The sequence below is a fragment of the Artemia franciscana genome, chromosome 2 (genome assembly GCF_032884065.1).
Source record: "Artemia franciscana chromosome 2, ASM3288406v1, whole genome shotgun sequence".
Classification (NCBI taxonomy): Eukaryota; Metazoa; Arthropoda; class Branchiopoda; order Anostraca; family Artemiidae; genus Artemia; species Artemia franciscana.
The window spans coordinates 12248354-12261529 of record NC_088864.1 but is presented as its reverse complement, the minus strand read 5'-3'; the positions used below and the strand labels follow the sequence as shown (position 1 = coordinate 12261529).

Here is a 13176-nt window from a genome sequence, read left to right as displayed (position 1 = left end):
GACTGGAAATCTTGGAAAACGCCTTGGAAAAGAGTGGAGAAATCAGGATGAAACTTGGTGGGAAGAATAAGCACAAGTCCAAGATACGTGACTGATACAACCGGACTGGATCTGATCTCTTTGGGGGAGTGAGGGGGGGGGGTAATTGAGAAAAATTAGAAAATATGAGGTATTATTAAATTCAAACGATTGATCAGATCTTAATGAAATTTGATATTTGGAAGGATATTGTGCTTCTGCGCTCTTGTTTTAAATCACGACTAGATCCGGTGACATTGGGGGGAGTTGGAGGGGGAAATCTTGGAAAACGTGAAAATTGAGATTTCTTTATCTTACGAATGGGTGATCGGATCTTAATGAAACTTGATATATAGAAAGATCTTATGTCTCAGATGCTCCATTTTTATTTCGAATCGGATCCGGGGACATAGGGGGTTGGAGGCTTGGAAACCGGAAATCTAGGAAAACACTTAGAGTGGAGATATCGGGATGAAACATTGATGGGAAGAATAAGCAAAAGTTCTAGATACGTGATTGACATAATTGGAACGGATCCCCTCTCTTTGGGGAAGTGGGTGGGGGTTACGTTAATTCGGAAAAATTAGAAAAATTGAGGTATTCTTAACTTAAGAATGGGTGTCAAGATCTTAATTAAATTTGATATTTAGAAGGATGTTGTGCTTCTGCGGTCTTATTTCAAATCACGACTAGATCCGGTGACATTGGGGGGAGTTGGAGGGGGAAACAGGAAATCTGGGAAAACGTGAAAATTGAGGGTTCTTTATCTTACGAATGGGTGATCGCATCTTAATGAAACTTGATATATAGAAAGATCTTTTGTCTTAGATGCTCCATTTTTAATTTGAATCAGATCTGGAGACATAGGAGGTTGGAGGCTTGGAAACCGGAAATCTTGGAAAACACTTAGAGTGGAGAGATCGGGATGAAACTTGATGGGAAGAATAGGCACAAGTTCTAGATACGTGATTGACATAATTGGAATGGATCCGCTCTCTTTGGGGGAGTGGGGGGGTGTTAATTCGGAGAACTTAGAAAAATTGACGTATTTTTAACTTAAGAATGGGTGTCCAGATCTTAATGAAATTTGATATTTAGAAGAAACTCATGTCTCAGAGCTCTTATTTCAAATCCCGACCAGATCTGGTGACATTGGGGGGAGTTGGAGGGGGAAACCAGAAATCTTGGAAAACGCTTACAGTGGAGAGATCGGGATGAAACTTGGTGGGTAGAATAAGCAAATGTCGTAGATACGTGATTGACGTAACCGTACTGGATCCCGCTCCCTTTGGGGAAGTTAGGGGGGTCCAGTGCTTTGGCGAGTTTGGTGCTTCTGGATGTGCTAGGACGATGAAAATTGGTAGGCGTGTCAGGGACCTGCACAAATTGACTTGATAAAGTTGTTTTCCCCGATTCGACCATCTGGGGGGGGGGGGGTAAAAGGAGAGGAAAAATTAGAAACATGAGGTATTTTTAACTTACGAGTTGGTGATCGGATCTTAATGAATTTGAATATTTAGAAGGACCTTGTGTCTCAGAGCTCTTATTTTATATCCCGTCCGGTATTAAGGCTCTGATTTTTCCTTTTAAATCAATCTATTGATTCTTAGAATTTTGCTAGAGCTCATGCCATATGAGCTCTTGGATCTTCCGACCTCGTCACAAGTGCCATAAGAGCTCTTAGCTCTTGTTCAAGGGGGAGGTCTTCTCCTCCCTGGAGTGTTTATGTAACCAGTTGATAATATGTCCTTAAGCCAATGTTTGAGTTTGGCTTTAACCCAGCGATCCCTTGAACCTAGAAAGCCTACCCACTACCCGTTTGTTACTTTTACTTATTTTTCATTTTCAGCCCTGTTGCTCCAGCTCTCCAGAAAGGTGACAGTCTCGTTGTCTTCACTGTCAAAGATTATGACTTGGTTGGATCGAGCGAATTCATGGGAGAAGCATTTCTGCACTTTAGAGACGTTGTTCGAGGTTTGGGAAGTGAAGATTTGAAGGAGGTTAACCAAGTTGTAATGCCACTTACACGTCCAACGGGTACGTTTAATGTGTACCTTCTAAGTATTTTTTTTTTCAAACCTCTTTCATTATTAAAAATGTTCCTGTTCCCCCCTTCAAAAACCGATTTCTCCTTAAATTAATATCTGATTAATGGGCTGACGTGGCCCTGTAAGTAGTTTCTATTTTGTTCTGTAATAATATATACCCTATTTCTATATCCAAATATTTTTTTTCTTATGGAGAAAAGAAAGGTTTTGAATAAGGTGAGCCAAGGCTCTGTATTTTAGAAACAGTGTTCGGGGCTGTGGAAGAGAAATTTTGAGGGATGTCAACCACGTTGGTACTATTACTCACACTTCCAGTCATGATGTGTATATTTAACTGCTTTTGTTCAAATCTCTTTCATTATTAAAATGTGAAAGGTCATTCCTGGGAAATCTAAATGCTGAATGATATTTCAATATGTATCGCCCCGCAAAGATGCATTAATATTTTTGTAAATGCAGGCCATTTTGGTTAGAATGTGTCAACAATTTTGACGATGAATCTAAAAAAATTCTCCGTTTCAAGTCAATTCAGCATGGCTATACACCATGGGGTGCTAATATAATGAGCTTTTTAAGGGTTCCTATTCGACTGGGGTTGTATTATAACTATGTGCACAAGAAATATGGAGACTCTTCCTGTTGAAATGCCTTCCGAAATAAATTTCTGCCTATGTGCCACGCCGTATTTGAAGGACATAAGACAGATATCCGATTCCTTAGTTTGCTTAAAATCAAAGAAGACAATCATATGCAGCGTAATAGCGCTGCCTAAGGAGAGAGCGAAGCCGAGTTGTGTGTATTTTTTTTCGTTCCCGCCAACCACCTTGTATAGAACAGTGTTAGCCCTCACCCCTCTGCACCTTCTTCGAAAATTATTGGTCAACTTGGCCCTCGTCAACCGAACATGCCACTTGTACTGCTAAAACCGATGTATGAATACTGGGTAATTTTTGAAATCTAGTCCCATTCTTTCTGGGGCTTTGGAGCTCTAGTTGACCCTAGAGGTGTACTGGTTAGACCTTTTTGATGGCTCTGAATCAAATGGCTATCTCGAATTTATGGCGCAAAATGGTTACGAGGATGTAAAAAAGAGCACGGAAAGGGCGTCGGTTGCCTTCCAATCAGTTTTGGCCTTTGAAAAAAGCATTAGAACCTACTATTTTGGATCGCCTAATCCACATGATTTCTATGCTCATAGAAACTTCAGATGTTCTCATTTGGTTGAAAACTGACAATTCTAGTGTCCTTTTAAAGATTTAAAAGTGGTTGAACTGTGACCACTCCCTTCGCACTTCCTTTTTGAGGTAGCTATTTTGCTCAAAACGGTTGAAAGGCCCGATACCTATGCCTACGGGGGTCACATGTCCACCCCCAGCCTTTGGATCAAAGGCTGCAAGTTATACAAATTGAATATTGTTTTTATATTTAGGCTTTATCATTTCGAAAAAGGGACTCGTTTGATCCTGGGTCTCGCAAAAGTCTTAGGGTGTTACTGTGAAACTTTTAGCGAATGTTTACAGGGATGTCAAACTAAATTAAAATACACTATGTGCATGTAGGCGATCAAAAGGGTGTATTACAATATCTGAGGAACAGGCGAGGGTGCTAAGTTGAAATTCCAGGGCTGCTAGAAATATTACTGCTTGTGATTTCAAATACTACTTGTGACTCCAACTACTTGCAGCTGCGACTGTGGTTGTTAAGGCCTATGACTGCGACTACTTGGTACTGCGGCAGTGACTACTTGTGACTGGTATTGCTATCACTACCACTGCGACTGCGACTGCTACTCTCAAAAGGCGGAACCTCCAATATCTAAGGAGCGGTTAAGGGTATTAGAATTCTGGAAAGGGCTCTTTTGATTTGAAAGTTCGGATGTCCTTTAGACATTCGAGGGCATTAGAGGGCAACCAAACCATTCCCACTTTCTTGAGTTTAACAGATTTAAACTTCGTTTTCATTAGTGGTGTACCAAGAAAGACCCCAAAAGATGATTGGAATCGCTCTAAGGGCTATATTTTTCCGCCAGTAAATTTACTTGTTTCTTCTGTTAAAATGAGCTACGCCCCCAACCTATGTCAAAGCCTTAATAGTTGTTTTGTATTGATTTCTATGTACAATTTTTCGTCCTTTCTTCGGTTCTTTATAAGTTTATTATGCATAAACAATTTTTTTGCATTCAAAGTTGATTGTTGCTTTAATTGATTTCAAATATAAATTGTTGGTTTAATTAATTTTAAATACAAATCAGTTGCATTCCAAAGGTGAACTAAAATGATAGAGGGGTTTGGCAACTCTTTCCTTAAAGATGATAAATTTATAGCACCGCTCAGAGTTATGTTTTTTAGTCTTAGAGCTAGAAATTATGAATCTTTTTTTATAATAGTAACAGCCTATCCTCAGGTAACTTCTAATGGGTTGATGTAACTCGCTAGATTCAACCTTTAATACATTTGCAATAGCTGTAAAAAAATAATTGTGGTACAGGAAGCCCAGTCCCAGACTCTGGCGAGAGTGCGCATTAATGCTTATTCTTCTCAATGATTCTGCGAACTTTTTTTGCTAAAAAAAATAAAATAAAATAAATAAAAAAACTTAAGAAAGTTATCTGGTTAGTTCCAAGAGATTCATCGTCTGATCCATTGAATTGAAGGTTTTTAATCCAGGAAGAGCCCTCTTGAGCAAGGTACTGTTAGAACTAGTAACAGAACAAACCCACTAGTAACAGAACAAACCCACAGAAAGTGGTATCTTCAGTTAATTTTATGTCCTTTCAGGCTTCCTTGTGTGAAGTCTAAAGGTATTTTGAGCAGGGTCGTATACATGTTTTTTAGTCGGGGGAGGTGGAAGGGGTATTTTCCGCAGGTAGTGTACAAAAAATTAAAAAAACGTATCAAAGTGTGGTTTATGCATTTTTCATTATGTCTTTACGAGTCAGACAAAGATTTCGGGGGGGGGGTCAAACCCCGTAATCCATTCCCTGAATACTGCCTTGGGTCTAGTAAGCCACTCAGCAGATAAACATTATAAAACAATATATTAATCTAGTTATTAAGAAATACACTAACAAGTACTCGGAAGACTTACTCTGCAGCCAAATGCTTATACTTAATTTTTTTAAGGATATATCGTAAAATATGAAAAATAGAGAGTAAGTACATTAATATACATTAGAGCACGAGGTTTTAGAAACGACACAAATAAAACCTGTTAGTCAGAATGGACATTAGCACGTTAGTAAACTGACATAAAGAAAAAAGAAGATCATCGAGTTCAACCATAACATATCTATTTTTTCACAAAGGGTGGAATTTATGTGATAATTGCTAATTCTCTTCTATAGCTGACTTTTTAAATTATATATATATATATATATATATATATATATATATATATATATATATATATATATATATATATATATATATATATATATATATATATATATATATATATATATATATATATATATATATATATATATATATATATTGTCCCTAATAATAGTTAATAAGGGACTTGCAAAGGCAAAGGGAACGCTCAGGCCATTAATCCTCAGAATATTAAAATTGCCTCAATTTTTCATCCCATATCGTACATTATCCTTGTAATTTGACTGTTCTTTGAAGCTGTGTCACCGCCAATATAAATACTGTATATATGCATGGTCGTTGCTATGGATCTTTAATTTAAATGATAGCAAATACAAAGTGTAATTAAAATGCATCAGAAAAATTAACTCAGCCAAAAGATATTACTAAAAACTTCGTTTTCTAGCTTTGATGCATTGAGGAAAGGGGAATTTTTTTAGTAAATGAACAGAAAATACCTTCAAATTAACAATATGCTGCACGCTAAATGGCACTGTTGCAACTGAACTTTCTCAATTAATACTGATAAATATGAAAAAAGACGAAAATAATCATTGTCAAGCAGTGGCAATCAATCGCCTAGTATTCAATTGATGTGTCTCATAATGAGGTGACTAACAAAACAGTTTCTTTTGTAGATAAATATCCTCTTACAAGTTTGATAATCTGATCTCAGATAATTCAAGATGTAGCTTTATTTGGGGATTAAACTAGTTTTTTTAACTGTAAGTAAGATGCGACATTAAAACTTAAAACGAACAGAAATTATTCAGTATACGAAATGGGTTGTCCGCTCTTCAACGCCTCGCTCTTTACGCTAAAGCTTTTAATTGTTTTAAAAAGTAGAATTGTAGCAAAGAGTCAAACTTTAGCGTAAAGAGCGAGACGTTGAAGAGCGGACAACCCATTTCGTATACTGAATAATTTCTGTTCGTTTTAAGTTTTAATGTTGCTCCTTACTTACAGTTAAAAAAAACTAGTTTTTTTCATTTAATTTCTGAACGTTTTTGAATTAATGCATGTTTGATTTTGGCTCTCCACCATAGGACTTGTCCAATCTTATTGAGTTTTTTGTATTGAATCAGATTAACAGATTATTAAAATGAAATTTGCATATTAATTCCTTTTTTGGCTAAATTGCTTTCTCTTAGCTTTGATCAGACGATTTTGAGAAATAAGGGGTGGGGAAGGAGGCCTAGTTGCCCTCCAATTTTTCGGTTACATAAAAAGGCAACTATAACTTTTAGTTTTTAACTAACGTTTCTATTACTGTTTATTACTGTTTTAAAATGTAGAGTTAAGAGAAAAAGTCAAACTTTAGCGTAAAGAGCGGGGTGTTGAGGAGGAAAAGCCCCTTTCATATACGGAGTAATTTCTGTTCGTTTTAAGTTTTACTGTCGCTCCTTACTTGCAGTTAAAAAAACTTGTTTTTTTTTATTTAATTATCGAAAAGCGCTTGCATTGCTATACACTAGTTTTTGCGACCATTCAATACTTTTCCTATCTGGTATTTCACCTATTCTGAAAAAAAGACAAGATCTGGCTGAATTGTGTATATTATATTTCCGCTATTGTAAGTTTCTGTTTCATTTAGCCCGGTCTTATAGGAAAAAGAAAATAATTCGGTATTTCGGGGCTTCTGACATTATTACTCCTTTGCGGAAGTTAGGCTCAAAATTGGAAAAGGATTATATTTTTTCTCTGGGCCCCTTCCACCTCTTAGTTCGTTTATTTTCCCGTTAGTTTTCACCTGTTTTCGCTTTATAGTTGTGTTATCTCTTAGCAGTTCTTTCGTTAGTTGAGTTATGGTTGTGGTATATATGTTTTATCGCTCGTATAGTTGTGTTATTTTCAAATTATACTCCATAATAAAGAGGCTCCGAACACCCAGCATTGTATATTAAGCTCTGAATTTGACGTTTTTTGCTAACGTGACCAGATTAGTCCTGCGCCGTGCGCCCTTTTCATTGAGTTTTTCTTCCTTCATGACATATTTCTCCAAGGAAAGATCCTCCCACATAGCCCCCTCCCCTCAACCCTAACCCCAAAACCAAAAAAATCCCCCTGAAAACGTCTGTACACTTCCCAATAACCATTATTATATGTAAACACTGGTCGAAGTTTGTAACTTGCAGCCCCTCCCCCAGGGACTTTGGGGGAGTAAGTCATCCCCAAAGACATAGTTATTATGGTTTTCGACTATGTTGAACAAAATGGCTATCTCAAAATTTTGATCCATTGACTTTGGGAAAAAATGAGCGTGGGAGGGGGCCTAAATGCCCTCCAATTTTTTTGGTCACTTAAAAAGAGCACTAGAGCTTTTCATTTCCGTTAGAATGAGCCCTCTTGCGACATTCTAGGACCACTTGGTCGATACGATGACCCCTGGGGAAAAGAAAAAAAAAACAAAACAAACAAACAAATAAACACGCACCCGTGATTTGTCTTCTGGCAAAAAAATACAAAATTCCACATTTTTGTAGATAGGAGCTTGAAACTTCTACAGTAGGGTTCTCTGATACGCTGAATCTGATGGTGTTATTTTCGTTAAGATCCTACGACTTTTAGAGGGTGTTTCCCCCTTATTTTCCTAAATAAGGCAAATTTTCTCAGGCTCGTAACTTTTGATGGGTAAGACTAAACTTGATGAAACTTATATATTTAAAATCAGCATTAAAATGCGATTCTTTTGATGTAGCTATTGATATCAAAATTCAATTTTTTAGTTTTGGTTACTATTGAGCCGGATCGCTCCTTACTACAGTTCGTTACCACGAACTGTTTGAAAAAACTAGGGTTTTTAAGCAAAGCTGAATTATGCAGTGAAATCGTTTGAAAAATCGGAAAAACTTCTTCGATCCTCGATAAGCTTCTGATCCTTAAAACCCCTTAATTCTTGACTTCGGTTCATCGTCTCATTGGTAATATTTATGTTATTTTTTACCTTTAGGCTGGCTTTATAAGCTTTATGAACAGATGGACCAAGTCCCAGTTTAAAATTCACAAACTTTTCAAATTGATAGGGACTAAGGATCGTTTAATTGTAGATTTTAAGCAGTTTATGTTGATCAATCTGAATGAGTGTGAAATAACTTCACTCTTTTTTTTTTAACTAGAATCAAACCACTTGCTGGAGACCCTAGAATTAAGAAGCTGGGACAGACTGGCCAAGAATTTTGTTAAGCGCGAGAAGAAGAACATTGATCAGAAGCTGAAGTAGTGAATATTGTCATCGTTACAGATTTAAATTTAAGTGTGCTGTAAGCAGGGTTGCCAAACGAACATTTTCCTGTCAAATTATCAACATCAAAATGGGAAGTAACACTTGTCTGAGTCTTTGCTAGAAAATGGAATGGGGAAAGGCGCTTTTCTTTTTGCGTGAAATCATATATTTTTAACAAACTTTTCAGAAGGAGGTCTAATTCACCCCAATCTAATCAAAAATTAGGCTGTTTTTTGTATTATTGGTATCAAGCAAACTATAGTAGACACTGTAAGTAAAAACCAAAGACAGGTTTTTTTGGAGGAAGTTGGTGGCAACCCTGATCATAGGAGCTAAAGAAAATTTAGTGTGATTAAATACTAGTCTACTTAAAAAGAAGTATATTCTTAGTCTAAAATATTGTTTTCTCAATAATTAAATTAATCATACGTTTCTTTAAAAACAACACAAACGTTAGTACTTTTGATGGTTTTTATGTTATGGTCGTCTTAAACCAAAACCAATTAAGTTTAAGAAACGAATTTTGGTCCAATTTGTTTATGGTAATTTGAAAAATTTGTATGATAATTTTTTTTATGTAAAATGAAATCGATAGCCTGTTGTTTTAAACTCAGGACCTTTAATCAACTGGCTCAGTCCGTGAATACTCTGTCTTCTTCTGAAAGTGGCTATTGCATATCAGGCCATGTAGCTATCATAAAAATGTCTCATATGTTAGTGTCTTCATTGTAAGAAAAGCAATATGAAGCCAATAAATGACATTTATTGTTATATTTTGGTCATTTATGACTGAATAATCTGCAAGTATTTTGCGCATAAAATCAGCTTCCCCTCAAATCACTATGTTCTATTGTATAATTTAATAGACCTGAAACCAATCTATCTCTAAGGATTTTCTTTTTTTTCAATTTATGTCTCCTCTTGGGCGATACTATGGGTGAAGAAATATCTGGTTTGAACCCTCTCCCCTCCTCCTCCAAAAATTTCGTCCTGCTCGTCCACCCGTTTGCAATATTTCAGTAAATTTCCTTTCATATCATATTTTTTCTGAAGCGTGTGAAAAATCTAATTAATGGGTTATGATTCTTGACGCATGTCTGGTAGTGTATTGAGACTTTTACTTTGAAGGGAGACATTCATCATACAGTGTTGTTAATTCACGAAAATGTAGGACAAGGTAAAGTCTATTTTTAAAGATCCAGGGGAGGCAGTTATTTCAATGGAAATATTAAGAAATGATATGTCCCATGAAAACACACGAAAAATATCGTTTCCAACTCTAGGGGGAGAGGGAAACGTCCCTTCCCGTCATTGACACATGTCATTAAGTTTAATTTGCAAGCGGTACAAGTTGCAAAGACACTTGAATTATTAGGTAGGTTAACAATAAAAACCGTTGATTCATTCACCAATTTTCTCAATTTTGGAGGGATTCAAACCCTCTTGCTGGTTAGGCCGCTGCTAATAAGTGTAGCTTCATCAGTGGAAATTTAACGAAAGTATTTATTGGCATTTAGAAGCACCTGGTGGCAAAGGCGTAGCTCCAGCATCTTTATTGTAGGGGGGGACAAGAGGGGTCTATAGCCGTATAAAAAAGGGATATTGGCTGTATAACATTTTTCTCTCCAAATTAATGGGGGGAACTGCACCCCTCCAGAAAAAAAACGACGCACCGCCTGGTGCTTTAGTTTAACTAATAAACACTTTCGATTTAACTAGTAATAATGTTGCATTCTATTGAGTCTCTTTTGAAAAGTGTCTTTTACTGTCTCTTCTTCAACAAAAGGAGACCGAGTCTCTTTATATCAAAATATATTTTGAGTCATTTTTACTTTATTTTTTGTTATTATCTTTCGTTGTAGTGTATTAGCAAAATTTGAATTAATCATTTCATATTGTACAGGGAACGATTAGACAGACTATGAATTAAAATTCAATTAGATATTTTGATTTATAAGTATTTTAATTAAGATACAAAAAGGATAACAATTGCTGGTGTCAGTCATGCATGAAGGGGCAGGATCTGGGACAGCACACCTCTCCAAAAAATGTCAAAATTTTACTGCAATTTCTTATATATTATATCTCTTATATTACTCACAGTAACCATATTTTATTGTTTTTTCGAAGCCTACCCCTCTCCTTAATATTTGGTCTATTCACAGCCAACTCCTGTGTACGAGATCCTCCCTTGTGACTTTGACCACTTGAAATGGAGTGACTTATGTAAATATTCATAATATTTATCCGTTTTTGTTGTTATTATAATATCGCTAAATTAAATACAATTTGAAACTTATCTTTTGTGTTGCTGTCTGGAAAAGCAGAATAATAAAAATGAAGCTGGAAGAAAGATAGAAAATTTTAGTTGTGTCTTTTCTAGATAGAAAATAAGCTGGAAAAAGAGAGAGCCAAGGTAGTTAAATGGAACAGAGCTCTGTAGAAGATTAAAACACAATTAATACAAAATAGAATTTACCGTAAAACAAAGAAGGGAAAGGGATGGAACGAGATTACGGAGCGCAGAATGTGAGGGGTGGTACCAAACGAAGAAGAAGCATTTAAGTATAAACGCATGTAATATATAAAATTCATATTTTGGGTAAATTCTTCCCGTGGTCCTCCTGGAAAGTAGTTGAGGAAGGAGAATGAAAGTCTCAGGAATGAATAGAGAGCCTCAATGATCCCCCGGAGAGATTTTTTTTATAACCACTCTAAAAAAAGCATTCTAGATACTAGAGAGAGAAAAAAATCTGTATCTCACAATCATGATTTCTCGGAAAAGGAGTGCTTAAAAATGCAAACTTTCTGCTTTAAAATGCGTATTGCACAATTTTTTTCCTACTTTTGCTTGCAAGAATTCCTAAAAAGTTGCGTAGAGGCTATAAAAAGGTAAGTGACAGACAGAAACCTAGACTTTTAGCACCTGATGGCTTTAATAGGAATATTTTCTTGCAAAATACTAAAAAAAAACGCGGAATTAGATTTAAAATAGAGGGGATAGGGGAAATACTCCAATTAGAAAAAAAATAATAATGGAAGTCCTGCATGTCATTTATTGTAAAAGCACTAAAAAAATTAATTTTGAACCAGTATTTCTCGCTTTAGAGAGAAAAAATTTGTATCTCGCCAATCGTGATATTCTGGGGAAAGGAGTGCTTAAGTTTGCAAATTTTCTGTTTTAAAATGCGTATTTGCACAATTTTTCCCCTACTTTTGCTAGCAAAAATCCTTAAGAAGTTTCGTGGAAGCTATAAAAAGGTAAGTGGCTGACAGAAACCTAGACTTCTAGCACCTGATGGTTTTAATAAGAATGTTTTCCTGCAACACACTAAAAAAAGATGCAGAATTAGAATTAAAATAGAGAGAGGAGGGGAAATACCCCAATTAGAAATAAAATCTAATGGAAATCTTAAATATTTCATTTATTTTAAAAGCACTAAAAATACGTTAATTATGAACCAGTGTTTCTCGCTTTAGCATTCGTCTCGTGGCTTTTCCATACACTTTTTCTACAACTTTAGGCTCATATTTTTCAAGCTTCCCTACTTCGTCTTTTTCTTCATCCTCTTCATGACCATCATAGTCATAATATGGTCCTTCATATATAATTTCTGGGTAGGGCCGCTTAGGCTTCTTCTTCTTCCTAGGTTTGTAATTTTTCGCCCCCGGAAAGAATATCGGGGCTATGTTAACAGAAGCCAAAAAGAAAATGTTTGTCGTCGTCACAGTTACAATCACAGTTACTACAGTAACGATGGTTATTAGTCCAACAGAAAATAATATTTTAAGTGCGTAGGGGACAAGGGCAAGGTCAGGGCCTCCGTCACCAATGATTATTCCTTTATTGTCCTTGGTTGTTGTTTTGATGTCAGTAACCGTTGTATCAACTAATGGGCCGCTGTAAGGAGTCAAGGCGACTGGAGGAATGGAGGCAGCGACTTCGCTGAAACTTGAGGGCATATTTGCTAGCAAAGACATCCTGAAAAAAGAATTTCTAGGTTAGATTATGTATTTTGATCTGTCTGAAAGTAATTACAAGTTGAAAAATATAAATATTTATCGTGTTTACTTTTACACCGGAAGCGGGTAAGGGCATATCGTATATAAGGGTACGGCCTTAGGAAATACGCCCTAACGAAAAAGTTAGTTTAGCCGACTCTTTGGCTAGTATACACCATCTATCTGCCAATATAATTCGTATTGTCAGTAACTCCCAGCCAATCACAAACCTGAAAACAATCTTAGGATTTTGGAAGGTGGGTACCTGAAGCGTGAGTTTCTCTAATACAAGTCAGTTGGCTTTTGATTCTGACATGAGAACATACGTTTTGTCCCTGTTTCCCGATAGGACCCTTTTAAGTTTTAATGTTGCTCCTTACTTTCAGCTGAAAGATCTTATTTTTTTATATTTAATTTCTGATGGTTTTTTGCATTATCTTTGATAGAAAAAAATGTCGTTTCCGCTATATGATGAGAAGTACATTTTTTGTATCCTCATTAACAATTAAAATTG

General features: G+C 36.0%; 1 protein-coding gene across 6 annotated transcripts in view; it reads left to right on the top strand.

The window, feature by feature from the left end:
• LOC136037337 (protein unc-13 homolog 4B-like) overlaps positions 1-10959 on the top strand; it is a 140431-nt gene extending 129472 nt beyond the window's left edge. For all 6 annotated transcript variants that reach the window (XM_065720056.1, XM_065720047.1, XM_065720037.1 and 3 more), the window contains 2 exons: positions 1868-2055; positions 8554-10959. In XM_065720056.1, coding sequence (XP_065576128.1) covers positions 1868-2055; positions 8554-8657 — 292 coding nt within the window. In that variant the 3' untranslated portion in view covers positions 8658-10959. The remainder of the gene's footprint in view (positions 1-1867; positions 2056-8553) is intronic.
• Positions 10960-13176: the final 2217 nt, after the last annotated feature.